Source organism: Mus musculus, chromosome 5 (genome assembly GCF_000001635.26).
Source record: "Mus musculus strain C57BL/6J chromosome 5, GRCm38.p6 C57BL/6J".
NCBI lineage: Eukaryota > Metazoa > Chordata > Mammalia > Rodentia > Muridae > Mus > Mus musculus.
In genome coordinates this window covers 117090486-117117076 of record NC_000071.6, presented here as the reverse complement: position 1 = coordinate 117117076, position 26591 = coordinate 117090486, and the positions used below count along the sequence as shown (strand labels likewise).

Genomic DNA, 26591 nt, shown 5'->3' with positions numbered 1-26591 from the left:
CTCCACCTCTTCCCTTTCCTCCTCTTCCTCCTCTTCTAAGCAAAACTGTAACACTATGTTTCACAGGGCTACACAGATTAACACATGGAGAGATTCAGTTTCATGGCTTGGTTTGTTTTTTTTTGTTTTTAAGACAGGGTTTCTCTGTGTATCCATGGCTGTTCTGAAACACGAATTGCAGACCAGGCTGGCCTTGAACTCAGCCTGCCTCTGCCTCCCTAGTCCTGGGACTAAAGGTCACTTTGCTCAGCGTTGGCTTCTGAATTTAAGCCAATGTAGTTCCTGGAGGGAAATGCCCTATTTACTCAAGTAAAAATTAGCAGGTTATTAAATTACTGTTTTAGGCTAAAATACCTTAAAAATTATGTTTGGGGAAGCACAAGGAAGTTATCCTGTGGACAGCTGTGGATCTGGGATGCTAGACTGACGCCACCGTTTTTTCTTTTTTCTTTTCTTGAAAGGAGAAAGAATGACAACTCTTTTGATCATTTGTAAAACCGGTAGAACAGCTTACCCAGTAAATCTACTCAAAAGAAAGTACTGGCAAGGCCTAGGGACACACTTTCACCTGACCGGTGGATGAAATGGCAACAACTTGCCTTTACCATAATTTTTAATAAAGCCCCCATTAAGGCAGGGGAGCAACCACGCACAACATTTTCTGTATCCCACACACTCTGGCTGGCCAGGCGTCCAAGCCCACCGCGGGAACCGTTCGTGCCATTCACCTGCATGAATCAGAGACCATGCTACCTATCCAGGGCTCTGCAAAGCCTCCGCCCATCAGGTCGAGTCCATCCACACTTTAGTTTTGACTCCAGGCGCCGCCTGGTGGCCACTGCCAGAAGTGCCACCTCCAACTCCGGGGTCCTGACTGCTGGCGCGGCTGCCCCTGGATATGCCTGACTCCAGAGACTCCCGCCTCCGCCCCTTCCGCCGTGGCCGATCGCGGATTCTTAAGACAGTGACGCCGCCGCGGCCGCCGTGTCAGAAACCGTGGAGCCCCGGCGTCTCACCTACCGTCTCGAGGACGGCCTGATCAGGCTGTCACCGAGCAGCCCACGACCCGGAAGTAGCCGGCTGCGCGAGGCCCCCGTTGCCCAGCGCGGGCGCCGGGGTGCGGGGTGGGGGGCGGAGCTCGGAGCCGAGGGGAGTCCCGGTGCCCGCGGCTCGGAACCGCGCGAGGTTGCGGGGCTCCGGGGACGCAGCCAGGCGGCCGCGATCTCCGCGGGACCGGCTCCGCCGCGGCCCCGAGGCGGCGACATGAGCGCCGCGGGGCTGCTGGCTCCGGCGCCGGCTCCGGCTGCAGCGCCGGCCGCCCCGGAGTACTACCCGGAGGACGAGGAGGAGTTGGAGAGCGCCGAGGACGACGAGCGCAGCTGCCGGGGCCGAGAGTCCGACGAAGGTGCGGGTGTGGGGACGGGGCCCGGGTGCGGGTGGTCAGAGGTCGCCAGAGCTCTTGCGAGCCAGGGGTCCCCAGCCCAGCGTCTCTCATTTCCGCACTCGGGTCGGAGCAATGCTCGCCCTGGCTTTCTCGCTCCCAGCTTCTCTCCTCCCACTGTTTTAATGCCCCTAGCTCCGCTTGGGGAGCCGGAATGGGACAGGCGATAAGTCTTCCTTTGGCCGGCACCTCTCCCCCGCCCCCAGCTTTGTGACCTTAAAGCTGTCTTGTTTACCCACCTCCTGCGTGGTAGCTTGGAGTCCTCATCTCCTAGGTTGGGAGGGGTTCAATGGAATCGTGTCCTGCCACGGCGAAGTGGGCGAAAGGGGAGGTTGGGATTTGTTTTCAGGTCCGAGTAGTCTGCATTTGCGTGATCGCTCCTCCAGCCTCAGGTCTCGATCCGGGACCTTGTTTATTTACCTTTTGGCGGGTGTGAGGGACACCCAGAGGGATTATTGAGGAAGGAGCTGGCTAGGTGGGGGAGAAGCTAGAAGCAGAAGGGGCAAGGGGAGGTCTTTGTATGGGCGGAGTGGACAGTATTCAGGCATAGAGTCGGGCTGTAAAAAGCCAAAAGCTACCCCCAACTGCGGGCAGGATCTTAAGTCTCTCAAATGCGTAGTAACATAGCTAGCTGGCTCTAGACAGGGCTTCCGTGAAAGTTCCTTCCACCGAAGGAAAGGAGGCGGCTTTGTGAGGACTTGGGTCTGCTCCGGCCTCAGTGCACGCAGAGCAAGTTATAGGAACTGAGTGCGTTTGTTTTAACTATGGTTAAAAAACAAAACAAAACAAAACAAAAACAAAATCAAGGTTTAACTAGGGATTTTTCAATGTGAAAGGTGCACTTCTTTTAATGACCACGAGGGGGTACAGCGAAGACAAAATTGACCCTCTTCACTCAGGCCATTGGATCCAGATCTTTGCTTAAGACCAGTTTAAATTAAGCAGTTTAGAACACTGATTTTTCTGAGGGTCCAGGTTGGAGTGGCTCACGACTGTCTATATGTCGCAGGATATTTGATCACACTGTGAACCCCGAGACCGTGTTATTTATTGAAAAAAACAAAACAAAACAAAACTGTTTTTACTTGGGGTGTTGCTCAGCCTTAACACACACCTTTAATCCCTCTGGCTGGAATGCAGACATGCCCTTAGTACATATATTTTTAATCCCAAACAATCAAGGTAAAGTTAGTTTGTATTAGGAAACCCCTGTTTGAAAGTGATGTCTAATTGAGTGTCAGCAAGGTGATGGATCAGAGGCAGATTTGACAGAATGGGATATAATCAACTCTCAGGAGATGAGAGGGAAAAGGGTATTTAAGAGAGCAGCACAGAGAAGAAGAAGGAGGCGGTTTTACTGGGGCAGTTTTACGGGGGCAGTTTTACGGAGACAGGTTGGAGAACAAGCTAGACACAGGTGAAGGCAGACCGAGCCAGAGAATGAGAAGGAGCTGAAGATAATGCCAAAGTTAGAATGAGGCCAAGCAGAGCCATTCACTAGAAACTGATTGAAGCCAGATTGAAGCAAGACAGCCTGGAGAGGAGTTTGAGTTGAACCATCCCATCAGAGCTCAGAAAGAACAAGAAAGGTGAGTTTATTCAGCAGTAAGTCTCAGAGGCTGAAAAACATTCTAGGCCTAGATTAGATGTACAGGGGCTGGAAACATTCAGGACTAGGCTGAAGTTAGCAGAAGGAGGCAGTGAGCCTCCCAGATGGCAAAAACCATCAGGTGAACAAAGGTTATCTTTTGCATCTAAAAACTACAGCCCCAACCATCATCTGACCCCTTTGGGTACCAGGCATGCACACAGAGACAAAACACTCATACATGTAAAACAAAATAAATATAATTGAAAACTTTTTTTTTTCTTTTCAAGACAGGGTTTCTCTGTGTAGCCCTGGTTGTGCTGGAACTCACTCTGTAGACGAGGCTGGCCTTGAACTCAGAAATCCGCCTGCTTCTGCCTGCTGAGTGCTGGGATTAAAGGCGTGTGCCACCACCCCCGGCTTGAAAATGTTTTTTTTTTAACTCACTAATTTTGCTGTGTGTCTTTATGAATTCATATGCACCATGTGTACCTGTATCCTTTGAAACCAGAAGAGGGCGCCAGATCCCTGAGAACTGGAGTTCTGGGACTTCATAAGCCATCTGATAATGAGTGTTGGGAGACCGATCCCATATCCTCTGCAAAGAACAGTGAGCTCTATTGAGACATGCCTTCATCCCCCTTGTTAAAATCTATTTAAATACAAGGTTTGGAAGCATTTAACAAAAAGTGTCTTGCCCCGCTTCTGCACATTTTTTTCTTTTTTTTGTTTGTTTGTTTGTTTGTTTTTTTTGCCTGTTAACTTGGAAATCCGTTCAGTTATTAGGATTGAGTCTGTTGTGGGGATGGTCTCTTTTCACTGCATACCTCTAACCGTGATGGGATGGGGGTGCGCATGCCCAGATCTCCTCTTGGACTGTGCTCCGTTCACTGTTGCTCTGTGGCCTCTGTCTGGTGTGCCCTCTTCTCTTACTGTGCGTCATATTAAAGTACATTCTCAGCATAAACCCAAGTTGGAGTGGCATTTCTCTTTTTTATTTTAAACACACACACACACACACACTCACACACTTTTTATTAGCAGGTTCATGCAGACCCACATGGGATAGAAACTCCTTCTTCTCCCAGAAGTCTGCCGATTACGCTGTCATGATGCGGATTCTGTGAACCTGATCATAACTGCCCGCTTCTCCCCTTGTTTCGCCCAGACACCGAGGATGCCAGCGAGACTGACCTGGCGAAGCACGATGAGGAAGACTACGTGGAGATGAAGGAACAGTGAGTAGCCCGGGTGCCTTTTCTCTGGAATACAGAGGCCCCCTTTTGACCTCAGTGCTTGCAAAGCACAGATGTTTCTGTAGTTTCCCTCTCTGGTTGCATCTAGGAGCCTTCCTGTTAGGAGCCTCTTCGGAGGCTAGACTAGCAGGAGCCGTGATGGGCATGGTGGGCTGGGGCAGTAAGGCCGTTAGAATTGCTGTGAAAACTGGTACCCAGGACAATGGGTATCTTGCAGGCCCCCAGCCCCTGTCCTATATTGTGGGTCATATGCTGGGTGTCCCAAGTGTCCTGGGAATTGAGGGAGCAGGCTGCCACCCCCTTTCCTGCCACATTCTGTTTGTTCTCACACATCTTCACGAAAGCCACAGTCAGCTAAAGCTCTGACTGTTTTCTGAGAGGGGTGAGAGCGTTGTTTTGAGACCGGACTAACCTTCAGTTCACAGAATGCAGGGATTGATGGTGTTGTCCCCACGCCTGGCCTTATTATTTTTATTTACTCATTTTTTTTGAGACAGGGTTTCACTGTGTAGTCCTGGCTATCACAGAATTTGTTCCCTAGATGAGCCTAGCCTTGAACTCTCTTGAATTCACCAGCTTCTATCCCCAAGCCCTAGGATTAAACGTGCACCCCCCCCCCCCCCAGCTGTCGTTAGTTTTTAAAAGAAACACACCGTCAACCACCAGCAAGAAACAAATCCAGAGTCTTTCCCTGTTGCCAGACTGGTGTCAGGCTTTTGGGTTCCAGGTGTCCTCCTGCATCAGCCTTCCAAGTAGCTGAACCTCAGGTGCCTGCCCACCGCTCTTGCACCTGCTACCTGATCTGTGCCCAGATGTGTGGTCGCGTAGGGCGTGTTTGAGATAGGGGATCACTTGGAGGTGATCTAAGGCTGCCTTGAACTCACCGCAGTCTTCCTGCTTCATCCCCCAAGTGCTGGGTTACAGGTTTTGAGGCTCCGTGCCCAGTTTTCAGGAAGTGGTGACTGGGTCTATCTCAAGGCTCTTGGTTTTGAACCCTTAAACTCCTGTAGGCTACGTAGTCCCCATTTCTTCCCCTGGCTTCTCCTTTCAAATGTGCATGCCCTTCTCTCTAGCATCGGTCATCTTCAACCCAAAGCAGGAACTCAATTAGGTGTGACCGCTGCTGGGCGAGGACACATTAACAATTCATGTGTGTGCACTCAGCTGCACCTGAAACTCAGCCTGGTCCTGCTGCTCTGCCAGCTTTTTACTGGCTGAGTCCGGCCTGCTTGAAACTTGCTCTCACAGACTCTTCTCCGTGGATGTGATGTCAGTGGATCTGGTGCCCAGCCCCGATTCCTTTCTCATTCCCCAAGTAATCTCTTTGCCTGCTCCCTTTTTGTGGTAGGGAATTGATGTCCTGGGTCTACAAACTTCTCAAACACTGTCCTCGCCTGTCTTTGCCATGTTTTAGAAACAGTTTTTTGTTTGTCTGTTTGTTTTTTAAGACATTTCTTTTTCTTTTATGTGCATGGGCGTTTTGCCTGCATGCTCTGTGTACCATGTGTGCAGTGCCCTCAGAGGCCAGAAGAGGGCGTTGGTTATCCTGGAACTGGAGTTATATATAGACTGTTCTGGAAGAGCAGCCAGTGCCCATAGCGCCTGAGCCACCTCTAGAGCCGGGCGGCCCCTCTCAGCAACAGTTTCAGAGATAAGCGTTTGATTACCGTGCCTCCTTCATACTTACTAAGCTGGACATCCGCTGTGATGAGAACTGCGGCCACTGTGGTGTACCTGAGTTGTGCGTTAGGACTGGTCCCCAGAGAGCAGTCGGGAGGGCTCAGGGACCCCTCACTGTCCTGAAGCGAGGGGTTTGTGCGTTAGGACTGGTCCCCAGAGAGCAGTCGGGAGGGCTCAGGGACCCCTCACTGTCCTGAAGCGAGGGGTCTGTGTGTCTGTTAGCCTTTCTGAGGAGTGAGAGGGTCTTGTTGAACCGTGTTCTCCGAGGCCTTTGTTGTTGCCACTGAGAAACTGGGAGGTTTTCATGGAGAAGCAGAAGCACTGCCCCAGATGTGATGTGCCCGGCCAGCCTCCCAGCCCAGATGGACTCGCTGGTGTGTGGTTGCCTGTAACCCCTCCATGTGCTAGGTGTGAACTGGCCACATTACTTAGTGTGCTCTATGCCCTAGCCTAGCCGGGGCTGCATCCAGCCTGCATTTGCCTTTTGAGCTTGGATTGGCATTCTTTTTTCTTGGAAAGGTAGTAGCTTTCACGTGGTGGGAAGGGTTGTGGGCCTGGTCCTTAACAGCCATGCTGTCTGTAGGGCGGGTGTGCTGAGGGAACCACATCCCACCATTCACAATCCCTTGGAAATCACATTTTTTTAAAAGATTTATTTATTTATTATATGTAAGTACACCATAGCTGTCTTCAGACACTCCAGAAGAGGGCGTCAGATCTTGTTACAGATGGTTGTGAGCCACCATGTGGTTGCTGGGATTTGAACTTCGGACCTTTGGAAGAGCAGTTGGGTGCTCTTACCCACTGAGCCATCTCACCAGCCTGGAAATCACATTTCTGTGTATTCTTCTTGTGCGTTAAGGGGGTTATGCTGTGTTGCACTGTGAGTCAGGTGACAGCTTGCAAGGACCGGTTCTCTCCTGCTACTGTGCTTGCTGGGTCCACAGGTGAATCTCCGGCCATTAGTGCTGGTGGCAAGTGTTCTCGCCCCATTTCCTCAGCCCCCTTTTGCCTGCCATTCTTGGTCTATTCTTGCTTACCTTGTACTGTAGGGATGCGCTAGTGCCTGTGGCTCTCACCCTGTGCAGTTCGCACGGCTTCATGGGTGTGTGTGTGTGTGTGTGTGTGTGTGTGTGTGTGTGCATGCACTTCAGGAATGTGGGGGCGTGTCTCTTTGTGATCCCTTCATCTCAAACCTCTTCAGCCTGACTCCCCTTCTCTGCCCTGAAGACCACCGCTCGCATCTCCAGGTCAGCCCACTCCTCCAACCTGTGCGCTGAGTCTTTCCTCTTTTGCAGGATGTATCAGGACAAACTGGCATCTTTGAAGAGGCAGCTGCAACAGCTTCAGGAAGGTAGGTGTGCCACTGCCCGCGCTCCACAGTGCCCCCTGCTGCAAGCCATTGAAGTCTGTGAGTTTCGCTTCTGTCTGGGAGTGCAGGCGAGGAGGGTTGAGACTGGTCTGTTTGAGTCATCTGTACATGGTCTGCTGTCTCTTATCAAAGAGTGAGTTCCTGACTTTGATATTTCACTGTCTTCATGAAGTGTGGAACACACTCTTGACGTTTCCCTGGGGCATGGAGACCACCATGCCTAAGATAGACTTTGTCTTTTTAAGAGGCTGTTGAGGGTCAGCAAGATGGCTCAGTGAGTAAAGGAGCCTGACACCATGCTTCATGGCCTGAGTGTGGTGCCCACAGTTCACATGATGGGAGGGGAGGACTCCAGACGATGTCCTCTGACCTCCAGACACGCACCCGCACATGCACACAAATGGAAGAAACATTGAGAGACGGGTGTCGTTCTCAAAGGATTCAAGTTCTCCTTGGGCCAAGCCCGAGCTTCACCACAGCAGTCTCTCTCCATGGCGGCTGCTAAAGTCTTGGCAGCTGAGACGAGAGCCAGCTCTCCAAGATCTTGCAACACAATGTCACCGTTCTCTAAGGAATGTGACTTCAGGGCATGTCCTGCCTCTTGCTTCATCTTCAAAGTGAAGGGAGAAGGGTCTGGAGTCTGATGGGGCAGCTGCTGGCTCTGCAGCAGGTCTTAGGGTCTCAGGGTCCCTGTCAGTGTAACTGCTTCATCATCGGTGCCTCCTGACCGGGAGATGCGCTCCTGGGCCCTGGTCCTCCGGTCCTCCGCCAGCCAATGGGCTAACAGGGCCGTCCTACAGATGCGGGCTCACGACAGCTGCCTTGGGGCGGATGAGCAAGTAGGGGTGTTGGGATCTGTACCTGCACCGTCTGATGGCCATGAGCCATACGACTGAGTCACATTGAATAAGTGATCTGGTTCCTCGCCGCTATTGATTAATTTTCAGTGCCAGTGTAGCCCCCACTTGGCCACTGTATTGCAATTGCAGAGGCAGAGTTTTCTACCACCACACAAAGCTCTCCTGGATAGTTTTGACCTAGATCTCACTGCAAGAGGAAGAGCCTTCCCCACGAGAGTGAGGACATTGTCTTAGACCATAGGGCCTGGTGCTCAGTGTCACCTGGTCCCCTTGCCTGACTACTTGCTCTCAGGCCCTGGGGGAGGTCCGGCGGGAGGGGGAAGCTCCACACGGTCTGGTGCTGTCTACTGTGTGGCTCCTCCCTGGTACAGCTCTCTAGGCGGCTCCAGTGCTAGAGTGTGACTCAGTGTGCAAAGCAGGCTGACTCCCCGAGTCACTATGCCCATGCCTGCCCCGTCAGGTACGCTCCAGGAATATCAGAAACGGATGAAGAAACTGGACCAGCAGTACCGAGAGCGGATCCGGAATGCAGGTCAGTGCGCCAGCTCAGGCCCAACCCCTCCATGCTGATAGAATGCAAGCCCAAAACACACTCGAACCTTCCACTGGGAGAAAGGGCAGGGGAGGGGTGAGCCAAGGTTGCCATCACAGAAAGCTGTGCTTTGTCCTCCAGGAGTCAGGGTGTCTGGGCGGCTCCTCACTCTTGTCCCCTTGGTGGAGGAGGCTGAAGTCATCACACCTTGAGTAGCTTGTCTGTGCCAGAGATGAGGGGCGTGGCTGTGTTGGCCTCTATGCATTTCAGGCACATAGTGGCTGGAATGCTGCTGGTCTGTTGTCTGCTGTACGCAGCCAGCGTTTGTTCAGGGTGCCCAAGCATTTGTGCACATTGGTGCTTTGAGCAATGTGATGTCACTAGCATATTGTCTGTGGCTTTCGGAAACTCAACATTTCATTGGCCAAAGGTACTGATCTACATAAAGTTAAGGGGTGCCGGGAGTTAAGGAACCATGCAGCAGGCTTCCTGGCCCACAGTTCCCCGGGCTAGAGTGACTTTAGCTTCTGGGACAGGGGCTTGCCTGCTGCGGATGCTTTTCATCAGACATAAAGTCTGGGCTCTTAGTCTGAATTCTGCAAGTCTGAAGGCTCTGTGGGGTTATGGGTGGATGTGTTTGCAGAGCAAATGGGTGGTTAGAATTTGAGGTTTGCAGAAGAGCCCACAAACCAGAAGTTTCTGGTCTGCTCATGGTACTTGTGGAGCAATAGTAGGCCCACGCTCACCTAGAGAGACAGGAAATCCCAGGTACATTTTGCCACAATTGCTGTCTTTACCAGAGCTGACAGCATCCTGTCTCTAGGAAGAGAACAGATAGAGTGAGCCTGTGTATACACATAAGGTTGTGAGAGTGGCCTCAGGGCTGTGCTCCAGTTTGTCCATTAGTGGCTGTGTCTCACCGGAAAATCTGAGAGTTTCAGGCCGGCTGTCTCAGCTGGTCTTATACATGCACTGGACTCTGGAAGAAACAGGCTCTAGTGCCAGTGAAGGAATGGACTAGCCAGTGAGAGCGAGGGCAAGCAGGCAAAGAGAACAAGCTTCCTTCTTCCATGTCCTTTATAGAGGCTGCCACCAAAAGTTATGGTCCAGGTTAAAGGTGGATCTTCCCAACTCAGAAGATCCGGATCAAAGGTGGGTCTTCCCACTTCAAACGACTTCAAAGAAAAATCCCTCACAGTGTACCCAGTCACTTGGGTTTTAGTTAATTCCAGATGTAGGCAAGTTGACCACCAAGACTAGCCGTCACGTAGGTAAACAGTCGTTGCTGGCACACAGTAGGCACTGAGGAAGCTTAAGAGTAGACCTTGATGGCTTTGGTTCTGTCAGGGGAGGCCTCAGGAAGGGGGCCGCCTTGGATCTGGAGTTTGAGAGAATGACGAGAGTTAAATCCCAGCTGAGCCCAGCCCCTCATCCTCTGGGGTTTCTAGAGAGGTCCTGCCTTGTCATGTATCTGCCCCACTTAGAAAGTCTCCATGTGGACTCTGCCTCTAAGGTGGCTGCTTTGTGACTCACTGTGCTGTCTGTCCTACTGGGTGGGCCTGAGTGAGAGCATCTTGTCAGGATGGTGAGGTAGACCTGCCCGAGCCCCTCAGTGAATCCCAATACCCCTATCTAGGAAGATGGCAACTGGCGAGTCTTAACTGTTCTTTTCTCTCTTTCAGAGCTCTTCCTCCAGCTGGAAGTAAGTACCCAGCATCCTCTGCGTTCGTAGGCTCCCAGGAGAGTCTGACTCTTGGTTCCCTGGCCTTGCCTTCTGTTGTTAGCAAGTGGACGGTTTGGGAACGCCACCACAGCTCGTTTGGTTAGGGATGCTTAATGACTGCTTAGACCTTCCATCCACCCAGGAGTGTTCTGCAGTCCCTCCCGACCACGCTGGGTTAAGATGCTGCCCCTCGCTATCTTTCTTGTTCTTTAATTTAAAATGGAATTTATGTATGTGTGTACCTCTGGAGGCCCGAAGACGGTTCTGGGTCCCCTGAAGCTAGAATTACTGGCAGTTGAGAGCCATCCCATATGTGGACACTGGGATCAGACGTGGGTCCTGTGGAGGAGCAGGGAGCTCCCTGCTAACCCACCTCTCTAGCCCACCGTCTGTTCATTGACCTTTACCTCACGTTATGACCGTTTGTCTCCAGACTAAGCCTGCTGCTTTGCTACTGGTTCCCATAGCCCAGTCTCTGAGTTGGCTCCACAGATCTGCCTTGTGTTTGGGCTTCATGGGTTGTGGGTCAAGATGGAGTCAACATTTCCTTTCATGTCAATGACAGTTCGGTGCTATGGTGCTGAGACAAGGGCCTGGCTCTTGAATGATAGGCTGCCCTTGGTCCCAGTGGGACATAAGAGGTGCTTTTTGGTTTGTCAGATTCAAGTTAACTGGCAGGCGATTTTACTAAAATTAGTTTGGCACATGCAGCCGTGGCCTGGCAGAGCGTATGCCTCAGTCACACAGCCCGCAGCCAGCACCCAGGGTGGCGGAGAGATGTCACAAGGGGGCTTCTAGGCAGTTCTTTATTTTATTAATAGCTTAATTTTGATACTTGAGTACTCGAGCGCTCAGGCGCCTAATGAATGGTCTGTAGTTGCTTTTGTTCTTACAGAGCAAACATAATAGCCAGCTGTCTGGCTTTAGTATCCCGTAATTAATTTTGAATGCAGAAACTTCACCTGGCATGGGTTGTTTTCACTTGAAATTGTGTCCTTCCCAAAGGAACAACCCCTAGCGTTCTCTCTCTCTCCTCTCTCTCCCCCCCACTCTCTGAGACTCGAGTTCTGTTTGATGTTAAAGCCTCCGAAGACTCGTGGGGGAGAGGGGCGGGCAGGGGAACAGTACAGTGCCTTGGAAGCAAATGCTGTTATATGGCTGGGTTTGGGGACCTGTTGGGATTGTCCCTAAGACCCCTGGTCCCATGGGTCAGTGTGGGTGAAATGAAGTCTCAGGCTTTCTCTGCTCCTGAGGTCAGAGCTGGCCCCGGGCTGGTGCTCATGGCCGCCCGCCTCAGCTGCGTCTCTTCTCAGACGGAACAGGTGGAGAGGAATTACATTAAAGAGAAGAAGGCGGCCGTGAAGGAGTTTGAAGACAAGAAGGTGGAGCTGAAGGAGAACCTGATTGCCGAGCTGGAGGAGAAGAAGAAGATGATCGAGAACGAGAAACTCACCATGGAGCTGACTGGAGGTACAGAAGCCGGTCCCTGCGAGCTGTCACGGCACTCCTCTCATGCCCGCGGGCGTGCTGGAGAGCTGGCTTCCCGACCCACCCCGCAGCAACTGGGGGCTTGAGGCCGGCCGCTTAGCTTCCTCCTGTGGAGGGGCTAGATCCTGCTTTATCTCCTGACTTAGTGCCTGGGGTGTCATGTGACAGGCAGGACACGTGCAGGCTGTGTGCAGGAAGCAATCAATTGCACACTCAGACTGTGCCTCACTGGCTCCTGGTCAGCTGCTGTTTGTGTCTTACATTTGAGTTTCTTACCAGGACCACCTGAAGATTGCTTCTGTCATTACAGTCAGAAAAGGATGTTGTCCTCTGATGTCATGAGGGAGGTAGTTGGGGGCTCTCTTCCCCCAGGCGGTGCTGTGAGGCTCAGAGCCAGAGCGATTCCCTTGATCCCAATCGATCCATTGATCGATAGTATTTTGAGTGTCTGGTTCCTCCCTAGCAGCTGAGATCTGCTGTCCAGGGAGTTCAGCAGGTTACAGACAGGTCTGTGGGGAGCAGCAGGCCCGACTCTCCTGATGCCGTCTGCAGGCTGGTGAATCACAGGATAGTACTGGCAGAACCAGCCGTTTCCGAACTTGGCAGGGTCTTCATTACAAGTCAGCACTGGGTTTGCCACATGGCTTCACGGGTGGCGTGTTCTTCCACACACCCCGAATCGTAGTCTTCATCATCTGTCCAGAAGGTCCCGTTGCTCTGGGACAGCTGATTCTAGCAGGGCTCTATAGGACATCTGGGTTTTCACAGAAACCTTGGAGCTGACTTTGAATCAGTGAGGCCGGGTCTGGCGGGGGTGGAGTAGGGGAGTGAGATTTTTGAAAACCAGCTGAGGGCTTGTCAGAAGGCATGAGTGCAGCTCTGAACATGAGGTGGGTGTTGGGGTAGCGCCTTCAGGACACCTGTTTACCTGTCAGCGCTGGTTCTGCAGTCAGGTACCAGTCCCCCCACCCGTTCTGAGCCACATACAGTTTTCTTGATGGTGGTTGTGACTGGCATTGAGGCCTCATCACTCTTCGGGAGCCTCCAGCTATTCAAGAGCTGCCATTAGGCTAGTTGGAAATCCCACCGGTTATAGCTGCTCCTGCCCCCCCCCCCCCCCCATCTGCAGAGAAGGACACGCTCACCTTATGTGTGCTTTGGTGTCCTAGTTACTGACAAGCATCAGGCCTTGGCCAGGTGGTTTTATAGCCAGCTTCTGAACTGAGGCAGGAGGCAGAAAAGACAAATAAAGACAGGGAACTCATCTGTAATGCAGTAAAGCAGATAGCGAAGCATTTAAAGCCATCCACGGGTAGAAAGGTACTGACGTCCTTCCTCAAGCCATTTGGCACCTTGGCGTGGAGCGCACTGGCAGCGAAGGGCAGGCGGGTGGGAGGCACTGAAGCTGGAAGGATAATGGCCTTCCACAGATGGTGCTGTTGGATGGACGGAAACAAGGCGACCGCTTCCAGCTCCGTCCACAGAAGCCATGTCTTAAAATGGCCTTTTCAACCTCGAGATTTCTCTTAGAAAGTTAAGGAGAGGCCAGCAAGGGAGGCCGTAAGAAGGAAGCAGGTGTTCTGGGCCATCTGCTCTGTCCAGCACTTATGACCTGGGACCCCGGGGAGTAGCAGGAGGTCCTCGGTCTCCTCAGCCTCCCGGGCACTGGGCACACTAGGGCTAGCTTTCCATGCAGTCGCTGTGTGCTGAGCTGCAAGTGGAGCTGCTGGGCTAGCTGCCTCCTGCAGACTTGGGTGTTGGGGGGGCGCTGTGCCAGGGAACACCCCCAGGGCCTGCCCGTGGGCTGTTGGGCCACTCTCTGTTGAGCCTTTGATGTTGAGGCCAGGGTTATAAGTGACCCAGATTGATAACCAGACAGGTCCCAGGCCCTTTAAGGCATCAGAGGTGTTACCATTTTTATTCTTCGGATTTATCTTTGTGTGTGTACGTGCGTGCGTACATACATGTGTGCGCGCACGTGTGTGTGTGCCCTTGTGCATGCACATGCTTATGCCACGTGTTTGCAGTCCCAGAGCCACAGATGCTTTAGAGCCAGCATCATGGGTGGTCCTGAGCTGACTGAGGAGGAGCTGGGAACTGAACCAGGGTCCTCTGTCTGAGCCCTCTCTGTAGCCCAGGCCTGGTCACTTTCAGTCTGCCTTTCCTCTGACTGGAAGGCCAGTTGGTTGCCGCTTGGCTCGTGTTGTTTCCTGACATTTGCTCACTAGGGTGTCCACTAACCCTCCAGCCCTTGTTGGATGCTACTCATGACCTCAGTACAACCCACAGAGTTGCTTTAGGAAGTATTGGCTGTGTAGCTGGCCCTGTGAGCAGCCATAGTTGAGGTAAAAATCTCATGGGTATCTCCTGTGTCAGGCGCCTCAGCAGGCTCACAGGCCTCTTCCTGAGGGGCCTTGTCTTGCCCGGTGAGGGGGAGTGGGGAGTCTGGAGGGTCGGCTGGCACAGAACAGATGCCTGGCACCTAGCAGGCCATTCACTTGCACAGTTTTGCTGGATTTGGGTGTCATTTTCCAGGTTTGAAATTGGCAGAATGGACTCAGAAGTCAGCCTCTTGCCCCAAGTCCCTATAGTCCCAAAAAACCTAGCTAGTACCGAAGCCAGTCTGTTCTAATTGCATTAGACTGGCTCCTTCCACTCCACTGAGTTGGGGAGGTCGGGTTGCTGGCTGGAGACAGTATTGGGGAGTTCCCAGACCTTCCAGGTTTAAGGAAGGAGAGGTAAAGATGAGACAGGCTCGTTGTAGTGTGGCTGTATCGGGCAGTGCCTGATGCTCCAGTGGAAGGGGCTTTAGGAGTCAGGGAAAGATGCATAGAAAGATCTGTGGGGGGTGAGGTAGGGGGTGATGTGGTGACCTGACCTGGGGCGGGTGGGCTCCATCTCAATGTCAGCCCTTTGCCCGGGGCGACCTGGGTGTCTTGGAGCTTGGTCCCTTTGTTCCAAGCATGCTTTGCCCTCCAAACACCTGATGCAGACTTCATTCCCTGCCCCCTCTCCATGTGCTCACCCCTGCTGCTGTGACGTGTGACAGCATGGGTGAGCCTGCTAGTCTGCTGGAGATGGATGAGGCTGTGTGTCCTGTGGGGCCCTGTCTCGCGCACTCTGTCTGCTGCAAGCCTCAAATGAAGTGTGTGCTTCAAATCATTGTTGTTATTTTACCCAAGTCGCTAAACAAATAGTAAGTTCTTCATCTCAAGAACTGGGGGTAGAACCCAGGGCCTCATGATGCCAGGCAAGTGCTCTACCGCTAGGTCGCATCCCTCACCAACTGATACGTCTCCCCACTTTAGCCGCCGTTTCCTAGTGGAAACACTGACAATCTCAGGATCCAGAGACTGTCCTGAAATGCTCAATGTTACCTACCTAGTTAACTATAGTCAGCGCTGTGCAAGAGGACGGTGGGCTCTCCCCTCATCAGGATGGAACCTCATAGTGACCTCTGTCTCCCAGCCTCTGCTCAGCCAGGGTTCCTGCCTCTGCTTTGGGGTTAGCTCACTCCCTTAGATTCTGCTTAGGAGGGAGATGGGCGAGCTTGCTTTATGGTTAACATTCGCTAAAGGGAAGCTGGAACTGCCCCTGGGGAGGGGCAGGAAGTGAGTGAGGCAGCAGGCCCCGTGCAACTCCAGGTAGTGCCTGTCTCACAGAAGCCAGGGAGGCTTCTAATGCAAGGCAGTTAACTGTTTGGAGGTTACATGACTGAGGCGTGTCCTGCCCAGATGTCTTCTCCAGTTGTCACACTCCAGGGTCTGGGCTTCAGACCTGGGAGTTTGATTTTGTGCTTGCCCTAGTTGAACTCTCGGGCTCACTGACCAGACTCCTAGGAAGCTGTTGTTTGAAGCTCTTGCTAGTTTTAGCAGGTTCAGACTCAGGTGCCACGCCAGCCCATCCCCCTGGGGAGAGCAGATCTGAGTGGCTGCTTCTGGGGAGGAGACATTTCCCTGTGTGGAGTCCGTCCTCTAAAGCCCCAGAGAAGTCCAGAGTGAAAGGCGGCCCTGTTCCCCATCTGCTGTATCGGTCTTGCCCTCTGGTAGCTACAAAGGGTTATATAGAAGAAAACTGGGAGTGTGTAAGCAAAGACTTCATATACAAACCTTGGCTGGGGTCAGTGGCCTTGAAAAAGGGCTTTCTATGTCCATGGTCTTCAGCACGCAGCCTCTGTGGGAGCAGCAGACATGAGGTACCTGCCTGATCCCAGGCTCTTTTCAGTCTCCTAGCCTGTGACTGGGTGCTCAGCTGGCTGACTCCGGTAAGCACAGGGCTTGCAGCCTGCCACGGGAGTGTGGCTGGGCTCATGCATAGACTAAGTGTGCTTGGTCACATAGCTGCAGTGGGATGTCTGTGGGATGGATGTTCTGATGCTGCAGGGACCCCTGCTGGCTCCAGGGACAGGTGGATAGACTCACCCCTTCCATTCTTGCCACAGATTCTATGGAAGTGAAACCCATCATGACCAGAAAATTGCGGAGGCGACCAAACGATCCTGTCCCCATTCCAGACAAGAGGAGAAAACCGGCTCCTGATATCCATTTGTACCAAGCTTGAGTCATGAACTCCTATGCTTAGTGTGTGTAGTAGTGTATGCAGGGTCACAGTCTCACGAGCCAGCGGCAGTCCAGGTCGGGAAAGCATATGTGAGATACTTACCTACAGGTGGGGTTGACTCCAGACAGCACTGGAGTCAACTATTGCTTTTCGTTGGAGAGGTTTCCAGAAAATGGTTACTTAGAAAGGTGCTCTTTTGGAAACAGCCTTGTTCTTACACTCCCTTTAAGCAGCTTACAGTGAAATGTGTAAATTGAGGGCAGCACTGCCTGCTGTGGTCCCAGGTACCCACCTCTGCCTCTTGGGCTGCAGACTGCCCTAGCCCACCGGTTATCTGACTACAGTACTGGGCTGCAGACTGCCCTGGCCCACCAGTTATCTGCTTCTGGGTTGTGGACTGCTGTAGTGTACCAGTTGTATGCTTCTCTCTACACTGGTAGGTTGTGTACTGCCATGCGTAGTCTACCGGTCACCTGCCTTTACACTAGTGGGTCGTGAACTGTACCACAAGTAGGTCCGGTGTTCATGGAAGATGCTATATAGCCACGGACGTGGCCAGTGGGCCAACGTGGAGCACTCTCTTTGGGAGATTTAGTGTAGCAGTTTGCCCAGCGTGGGCTGTACTGTGCAACCAGCAGAGGGTGCTGCTCCAGGCCTCTCCCCTTCACAGCGTGATCTAAGCCACTGTGAGAGTAGCCTTTCCGTGTCTGTCTGGAAAGCTTCAAACTTGGGAGTAGCAGTGTTTTTCTCCCTTAGATGAGATTGTCACCTTGCTGTGCTGTGTTCCCACCCCTGCGACATCTGTTGAGTAGCAGCATCTCTTCCCCTCAGAGCAGTGTGTACGAGGGGTGCGTGGAGTTCTCGTCTGTGCCTGGTGACTTTTAGCATGAGAGTCAGTTTTTTAAAGAGGCAAGGTCTTACCTTGAAAACAGCCTTTCTGTAGCCCAGGCCTCCCCAGTCCCAAAGCACTGGGGTCCCTGGGTGCCTCTGTCTCCTTGGAAGCCATGCATTTCCCACGAGTTCTTTAACTCTCGGCACCTCAGCTGAACTACTTGCTAACAGACGAGCAGATCATGGAGGACCTGAGGACGCTGAACAAGGTAGGGTGGGACGCTTTTGCTGTACTTGAAAGGCTCACGTGTTTTGTGACGTAAGTTCCTGTCACCTGCTAAAGTCACCATGACATCTCTGATGCTTTATGTTGCTTCTAAGATGATTTTCTCTGAGACTTTCTTGTTGTTATTCTTCCTACAGCTTAAGTCACCCAAGAGACCAGGTGAGTGCCCGATGACACTGCCAGTCTTTGTACCCTGTCATTGGAAAAGTGGAGGTGGGGTTTCCAGGAGTGAATTATGCTGAGTCGTGAAAAGGGCAGGAATCATAAACATGTCTCTCCCGTGTTGTTTCTTTAAAGCCAGCTGTGCTGTTTGTCTTTTCCTTAGGACTTACTATAGAGGAGACCTTTGATTGGCTCTTGAAGGGTTCCCTTCTGAGTGGGTGTCGGGTGGGCCTTAGGTTCAGGACCGTTTTCAGTTCCAGTCATGCAACCATGGGGAACTTTGTCTGGAGCTCAGACCCTGCAGTGCTGACTGTGGTGCTCGGGTCCTAGGGAGGCCCAGGCTGTCCTCGTCCTCGTTAGGAGACAAGGCGTATGTAGCTGTCTGTGGTGCTCGGGTCCTAGGGAGGCCCAGGCTGTCCTCGTCCTCGTTAGGAGACAAGGCGTATGTACACCCTTGACACGTGCAAGAGGTTTTCAGTGAGCTGTGCTGATTTGGTATCCACATCAACAGTTAGTGTGGTGCTCTGGCAATGAGGGGTCACCACATTGTAAATGTGGATGCAGTCAGCACCAATGGCCCCTGTGAATAGCCACTGGCCCTGTGAATAGCCAGAGGCCCCTGTGAATAGCCACTGGCCCTGTGAATAGCCAGAGGCCCCTGTGAATAGCCACTGGCCCTGTGAATAGCCACTGGCCCTGTGAATAGCCACTGGCCCTGTGAATAGCCAGAGGCCCCTGTGGCTAGCCACTGCACCCAACCCAGGCAGCACAGTGACTTTGCTTCCATATACACCTCAAGGACTTGGCGGTCGGGATTGTGGCCGCACCGGTGCATCAGTCCCTGCGTGGCATTGCTGGGCCCCTTGCTCAGGCCCAGGCTCACTTGTCTGCTTGCCGTCTTGGCATCTCTAATTCCTCCAGCTTCCCCATCCTCTCCTGAACACTTGCCTGCCACACCTGCAGAGTCTCCAGCCCAGAGGTTTGAGGCTCGGATAGAAGATGGCAAACTGTACTATGATAAGAGATGGTAAGTTGTGGGGCGGGTGGACTGCTCACAGTGGCCTCTGAAGAGCGGTCTGGAGGGTTGGGGCCGGGCGAGCCTATGATGTCTCGGTGTTTTCTCAGCTTACCTCTCTGTATGTTAGTTTAATTTCTTTTGCTGGTGCTGGGACTGTGGCCCAGACTCGGAGTCTTGAATACTGAGTGCAGCTGGTAGCTGCTTGCCTCTGAGGTCACAGAGCAGTGTTTCTCCACATGTGTCCCCTGGGTCTTTCTGTACCTTGTTGCCATCTCCACACTAGGGTTTCAGGCTGTCCCCATCTAACCATGACAGGATATATGTCCTCCTCCACCCCCTCCTCTGTGTTAAAGGTGACAGGAGAGGAGGATTTTGTGCTCTAACCAGGCTGGAGGAGGCTCTGCTACCTGAGCCTGGTGGGCGCTCTTCTCAACGCTGCAGGGTCTCAGGGTAGATGCTTTTCACTTGACCCTTTTCTCAGACGTTCTTGTCACTTTCAAGGTATTCTAGGAAGTGTGGTTGGGAGATTATATCCTAAAACACTTAGATGAGCCGTCCTGGTTGCCTGGGACTGATTGGAAGCTCATACTTTTATCCATTCAACAAACACGGTTAGACATCCCAGTCCAACACTGTTCAATGTCTTGGGCAGGCAGGCACCGTACGTGGACATGGCTATGCCCTGACTTTCTCTTGGCTGTGTGGAAGGGGTGTGGGTCAGTAGAGAGCTTCTGTCGTTACTGTTTACAACAGCCTTGTGATAGCTCCTGTCTTAGTGTTTTCATTTAGCCAGAAGCTGACGACAGGCGGTGGCCCTGCGAATTGGTGGCAGTCACACGTTACCTGGCATGTCTAGTCGACTCTCACTGTCCATGCTGGAACCCAGCACCTCAGGGCCAAAACCATAGTGCTCAGTTCTCGGCATCAAACTGCAGCGTGCACATAAAAACGAATCCTGGGACTGCAGAGGGGCTGGGGCCGGAGCAAGCTGCCCCTCTGGCCTCCACAATTGCCGTGGCTTGTCCTCCCCCCACCCCACACTCCATCTTTCTTATATCAACTGCGGTACAGATGTTGTGTAAATATGCTCTGTTTAATAGTTAATCTGTTAATAGTTAATAGATTAATAATTTTAATCCCAGTATTGATGTCACTTTGACACATGAGGCTTATTTTCTGAGGCTTATGTTAATACAGATATTTTTTCCCTGTTGGCCAAATCTGGGATGTGGATCCTTCCATGCAGACTGTTCCATTGGAAGCATAGAGATCAAGTCGGGCCTGAACCTGTTTTAGTGTCTGTCAGCCTGCTGCAGTGACTGGTGGCTCTTTTCTGGTCTTCCTGTGGGTCAATGGGTGTTCCTGTCTTGGCCTTGCTTGTTGTTTGTTACTGGCACCACTAGGTGGCAGCCCCTAGCTGCCTAACACTAGAGGCAAAGTGAGAATTTTTTTTTTTTTTTAATGTTTGTAATAATGAAAACCAAATAACCTTTAAAGATCAGGCCCACATGTAAGAATGGCCTTTGGGAACGGCGAGATTTATGGCTAATGGTTCTATGGATCTGTGAGTTTTCCAGCCAGTGTGATATTTCAGGTGGCGTTCATTTCGTAACTGTGGCCTCCACTCTCCGTCTTCCTGGACTTGTTCCTAAATTATGAAATGTCTTGAGAAGGAAAATGTAGTAAAATTTTCCTTTCCTTTTCCTTTTCCTATTCCTCTTCCTCTTCCTCTTCCTTTTCCTTCCTCTCTCCCTCCCTTTTTTTAAAAAAGAGAAACCTGTAACCACTGGCATGCGGCCCTCTCAGCACGGGCTTCTGGTTTGAAGTGTCAGAACTCACCAGGTTCCTTGCATAAGCAGAAAAGGTCCGAAAGATGGTGTCTCCCAGACATTCGCCTCTTCGTTGAAATTTGAAGGTTTTTTTTTGTGCTGCTACCCACATTCCAGGATGTCGATTTCTTTCCTGGTCTAGTGATTTCCCTTTGACTCCAGAGTCAGTCCTATGGAGTTGACAGCTGGGCCTGCCCTGCCCCGTTCTTACTGCAGGGGGCTTGGGAAGCCCTGTCTGGAGGCCTCCCCTGCCTAGAACCAGCCTGTCCCCATCAGGCCCCGCTCTCTGCTGCTGTCCCTTTGTCCCTTGAGGGTTCCTCTGTCCTCCCTTCCACAGACACAGCCTTGGCTGACGGAGCTTCTGAGTCCTGATGTCTCCTCTAGAGGCACAAAGTGTCTTTCCTCGGGGCTTTAATGACGGCCCCAGGACCGTGCGGGTTAGGGCTCCATCTTGGCGTGATCTGACTGCATCCCACCTTCGCCTCCATCCCTGCTTTCCGTGTCATTTAGTTTGCGCTGTCAGTGTGCCTTATGCTTTGATGTAGACTAATGACCCCTCACAGAAGACACTCTGGAGAGAACTGGGATTTTAAAATAGCTAGCTAAAGGCAGTACAGTGTGTGTGTGTATGTATGCGTGCGTGCGCACGCATTTTCTCTCTTTCTTCCTCTCTCCCCCTCTCTCCCTCTCCTCTCCTTGCCCTGCCTTAAATCTGAAGTTGCAAATGTGACCAGAGACAAAGCCTCTCCTTGCTGACTAGGTTGTGCCTTCTTGCTGTCACCTGACTACAGGGCCTGTTTCCAGTGGCAGTGGGGTCCCTTGAGACTCTAGAGCTGTGGAGTGGGTCAGGTTTTGGAAAATGAAGTTAATTTTATTATGATAACATTAGGATTTTTGATAGTACGTAGAATTGAGTTGATTTTTCCCGCTCTGTGGGACTTTTCCCTCCTTTGGCCCTCCCTTGTGGTTCTGTGTTCCCTGTCTGTATTGTGTCCAATGCCCTGCTCAGAAGGGAGCTTTCTCTACCTTTCTGCGTAAAGACACGCGCTTATTGAAGCCGGGAAGATGTGCGGTCAGGAAGTGTGAGCGTGAGGACCTGGGTTTGCATCCCCAGCACCGAGTAAAAGGCCGGGCATGGTGGCACATGCACCATCATTGTGGTGATGGGGAAGCTGCGGCCGAGGCTCCCTGGGGCTCACCTGCCAGCAGTCTAGCAGGATCAGAGTTGTAGGTTAAGTGAGAGACCCTGTCTCAAACAAGGGAGAAAATGATTGACACCCAGTGTCAGGGTGGAAGCCTGCCTGTCTGCCTGTCTGTCTGTCTCCTTCTGAAGCCCGTGCTCTTCCTCGGTTGTGTGTTGCTGTGACTGTTGAAGTGATGGTTTCTGTCACTGTGGTGTTTGTTTTCCTGCCCCTCCCTCCGTCCTGATATTTTGTTTGTGTCCTGGTTTTGGCAGGTACCACAAGAGCCAGGCCATCTACCTGGAATCTAAGGACAACCAGAAGCTGAGCTGTGTGATCAGCTCAGTGGGAGCCAACGAGGTAGGCGTCCGATCTCTTCCCCGAGCACGAGAGCAAATGGCTCTGAGAAGTGTTGAAAGTATAACAGACTTGATAAAAAGCCTGACCGGGAAGTGCAGTGCGATCCTGTCTCCTGGGGTGGGGGATGGGGTGTCAGCACTATGTGGGGAAACCGTCAGCAGTACCCTTGAGCCTCTCTGCCTGCCTGAGCCGGGTCCTGCAGTTCTGTATGGGCCATGGTGCACTCTTGTGCAGTTACAGATTTGAGAGTCACTGAGCTGGAGCGAGCAAACTGCGAGTGAGCACTCTGGTGTCCTCTAGTGGCTGCAGGCTGACAGTGGCGTTTGTCTGGAGCTTACTCCACCTTCCTACATCCCAACATACTTGTCTGTGAGGACAGTGGGTCACTGGGCATGAGGCCCAGGCCCAGGGCATGCTCAGTAACTGGGTGCTGGTGTTGCTGGCCTGCCACTCCTGGCTGTTCTTCTAGTCTGACAGGACTGAGCTGCCAGGCAGGCATCCTCTCTGCACTTGGAGCGGCTCGTGTGCTACCTTAGGGACTGCCCTAGGGCTCCTGCTGGCCCTTCAAGAGGAGATGTCAGCAGTGTCGCACCCATACAATTATAAGTTTTAAAAAGTCTGAAACTTTCATAGCCGCATTGGCTTGATCTTTTATCAGTCACAAATGTCTGCAGAGGAATTGATTTTTATGCGTCTCTCCTCTGTTAGTGCACGGTAAATCTAATGAAACTGGATTATGAAATAACTTAAGCCCCCAGAATTCTCTCAGCTTCTGAAATCAAAAATGCTCTCAAATGTGGCCAGTTTGCAAAATGATAGTTTGCTTGGAAGTTGGAGATAGCCTCAGATGAAGGAGAGCCAGCCGTTCATTGTTTCCTAGGCTGCTTGTGAGAGTCGCCTCTAAGCCAGAGGCGTGCCGGGAGTCCACCAGAAAGACATGGTGCTCCCCACCAAGACATGGTGCTCCCTAGCCAAGAAGGCTTGCAATTGCATGGTGGGCTGCTCTGTGGAGCACACAGGCATCTCTGGGACCTAATGAAGACCTTCACATTCTGTCACAGAATGCCAGTGTAGTCCAGTGACCCAGTGTGGTGCCAAGGGCTCCCAAAGGGACCATGCCTCAGAGTCACAGTTCTGTGCCTGGTGATGAGGGGCAGCCTCAGTCCTTGGGAGTGTCCCAGCCCATGTTCAGACCCATTGCCGCATACTCTGGAGCTGCTTGGCCTTTGTGAGCACGTTTGGCTGGTGGGCCAGTGGGTGGGTGACCCCCTTAGGGTCAGTTTTCTATTTAAACAGTCTAGTAGGAGGCTTAGCCTCATGCTGGGTCTTCAGCCTGTTCTAGTTTAAGCTACACTCTGCTTACTCTTTTTGGGCACTCATTACTCACACTAGAAATGAGGGGAGACTGGGAGTAAACAGACAGCCTGACGCCTGAGAAGGGGAGGGGAGCCCTCTCTGCAGAGCCCTGTGAGGGCAGGCTTGCTGCAAACCTTGCCTTAGGCCATTTAATTTCTCAAGCCATGGAAAGCTAGGGAGGAGAGGTACTGTGAGTGGAGCACCTGAAGTGCCCCCCACAGGACTGTTGTGGGTGAAGTAGCTCATAGAACACCCCCACTGGGGCTGAAGGTTAAGTGAGGGAATTTCCTTGGGGCAAGGGAAATATTTTTAAATTGCTTTGAAAAACTCTTGCTCCAGATTGCATATATTTTGGGGGTTGAAAAATACCATCACCAAGTCCAGAGTCCTGATGGCTGAGGCAGAAGTGGAGCTGGCGCTATTAGAGGTGTGGGTGCTCCACAGCGGCCCTCCACACGACACGGCCACACCCACGCCGTGCGGAGTCCGTATCACTCACCCTCTCTGGTCTTGTCCCCATAGATCTGGGTGAGGAAGACCAGCGACAGCACCAAGATGCGGATCTACGTGGGCCAGCTGCAGCGTGGGCTCTTCGTGATCCGCCGGCGGTCAGCGGCTTGACTTTCTACGAGCTTCCTCCTCCCTTGACCCCTTCTCTGGAGTGGTTTTTATTTTTGTTTTGTTTTCTTCTTAATAGAAAATTCTTAACTTACCGGGACTAGCTCCTTGGCCTGGGACATGGGGAGCACTGTGGAGTCTTCAGGGCGCTCACATGGCCGCCACCTCCATCTCTGTGCCGCTCTCTCCTGCCTCGGCCTCTTCCAGAACTCAGTCACCAGAGAGACTCTTGCTTTCGGAGTAGAGGGGTTCACCCACCTTCCTTGAATTCCTCTCTTGTCTCGTTTTGTTTATACTTGATCCTTTTTTCAGACCTCCTTTGAGTTTGAAGGGAAGCTCGTTTTAACAATTATCTTTAGGCCTTTGAAGAGCAGCAGGTATGCTTTCCCGCCTAATCTGCTGGGCAGATTGTGTGCCTGCCTGCCGAGTTGGGCCCGGAAGCATGGGGCAGGGTTCTCCTGGCTCCACTTTCTTGGAGAAATAAATGATATAGAACATCTATCTGCCTTGGGCTTCTACTCCAATGACTGCGTGAGTGTCTTCACCCTGGACACTGCAGCCAACGGATGGGGCTGGGGGTGGGGGAGAGGGGTGGCATGTCCCTAACATGCTAAGTCACTGCTCTGAGCAGTTTCCAGCGAACACGATTCATTTAGGTATGCCCGTCCTTGTTCAGGGTGGAAGAAGTGGGAATTCCAGAGGTCTCCGTCTGTAACTCCTCTGGCTCCCAGTGGCTACAAGGATCTCATCACGTGCCCTACTGTGATGTGGGTTCTCCCTTCCCCATAGCTGCGGTGGCAAGGTGGGTGCCTCGCTCTTGCAGCTGGACCCACTGCAGTACTGGACCGCTCAATATCGAAGAACCTCCAGCCTCCCCCGAGGTTTGTCCCACGTTAGTGACAAGGAGAGCTCTGTCATGCTGCAGCTGCCAAGTCTGCGTGCTGCTTGAGCCCCAGCGAAGCCACCTGCCATGGCCCTCTTGCTCCCTGGGCCTCTTATTGGAGAAATGACTGGTGTGGCTGAGCAGGAGATTCCTTCTGCTCTAGCCGCCACAGGCCACGAGAGAAGAAGCGGATCCGAGCGACTGTCACCATCTCGGGGCAATCAGTAGGCTGTCCACACCTTGTTTTGCTGTGGGTGTGGGGAGCCACAGGAAGTCGTGTGCCTCCACGGAAGACTGTACAGAATCACTTTGTTTATGGCCGCTCTCCCATTGGATTCTTAAGAAAACAGGATAAACAATGTTTATTCACTAAGTTGCCACGTGGTCTGTTTCTTCTCTGCCTTCTACTGTCCTCCACCCCACAGTCACCACAGGTACTGCGGGATCCCCACACTGTAAGCATCTTGACAGCCCCAGTGGTCGCCGAGGTGAACCCCAGTCTTCTGTGCTCACCACCGTGCACCCCTGCTGGGAGCTCCCACGATGTGTCTGGTGTTTGTCACTAAGGGTGTTAGGACACTTTAGCTATGGCCTTGCCTTCCCTGCCCTCCAGTACTGCATGTGGAAGTGTGTTTCATTGGAGGGGCTGGGCCCCGTGGGGGTGGGGTGAGACAGTAGCAAACTATCCTCCTTCTACAGTGCCTGGTCACCGCGTTGTACTTATGTGGAGTAACTTTGCGGATGGGGATACGGGCGCCTCTGTCGTCTGTAACTTCAGAGGTCACCCAAGGCCATGCGACCTAAGAAACCTCATCCGTGACAGTGTCTGTGTGCTGTCTCCCCTACACTCTTCCCAAATCAGTGCCCTCCTGACAACTTCAGACAGATTTCCATAGCTATCACCAAAGAGAGCGTATGTTTCCATTGAATACTAACATTTAATGCTTGTCTAGCCACCATTGCGACTCATCTCTCTAAACTTGTAACTAGGGACATGGAAGACCCCAGATCCTTACCTTCAGGTGACACTACCAATTCCGTGAGTCCTCTGTGCAGGACTGGAAGGCTTTTTCTTTTCTTTTTTCTTTTTTTAAGTAAAAAGGAGTTTGTAGATAAGATTGATTGGAGAGAGTGGATTCTTTTTACAGTATTTTCTATTTCTCATTTGTCCTTTATGCTTTTTAAAAATTTCAGTAGATAATCCCCATATTTAAGAATTTTGCTTCTCAGGGGCTGGAGAGATGGCTCAGCAGTTAAGAGCACTGACTGCTGTCCCAGAGGTCCTGTGTCCAGTTCCCAGCAACCACATGGTGGCTCACAACCATCTGTAATGGGATCTGATGCCCTCTTCTGGTGTGTCTGAAGACAGCTACGGTGTACTCATATAAATTAAATAAATCTTTAAAAGGGGTGGGTGGTGGTGGTGAGATGGCTCAGTGGTTAAGAGCACCGACAGCTCTTCCGGAGGTTATGAGTTCAAATCCCAGCAACCACATGGTGGCTCATAACCATCTGTAATGAAAAACAAAACCCCTTTGGATTAGAGTGACTGGGGGACCCGGAGCTA

General features: G+C 52.1%; 1 protein-coding gene across 2 annotated transcripts; it reads left to right on the top strand.

Moving 5' to 3' along the window:
* Nucleotides 1-1083: 1083 nt before the first annotated feature.
* On the top strand, nucleotides 1084-25399 carry Suds3 (suppressor of defective silencing 3 homolog (S. cerevisiae)). Of its 2 annotated transcripts, NM_001122666.2 has the most exons (13): nucleotides 1084-1405; nucleotides 4198-4267; nucleotides 7264-7319; nucleotides 8658-8729; nucleotides 10412-10431; nucleotides 11766-11922; nucleotides 16382-16477; nucleotides 17539-17600; nucleotides 17755-17776; nucleotides 18701-18806; nucleotides 22083-22167; nucleotides 24046-24131; nucleotides 24221-25399. In NM_001122666.2, the coding sequence occupies exons 1-13, from the start codon at nucleotides 1264-1266 to the stop codon at nucleotides 24243-24245; spliced, it is 999 nt and encodes a 332-aa protein (NP_001116138.1). In that variant the 5' UTR covers nucleotides 1084-1263; the 3' UTR covers nucleotides 24246-25399. The 2 variants fall into 2 exon arrangements, with proteins under 2 accessions (NP_001116138.1, NP_848737.3); NM_178622.5 differs by having other exon boundaries at nucleotides 24046-25399.
* The last annotated feature ends 1192 nt before the right edge of the window (nucleotides 25400-26591 follow it).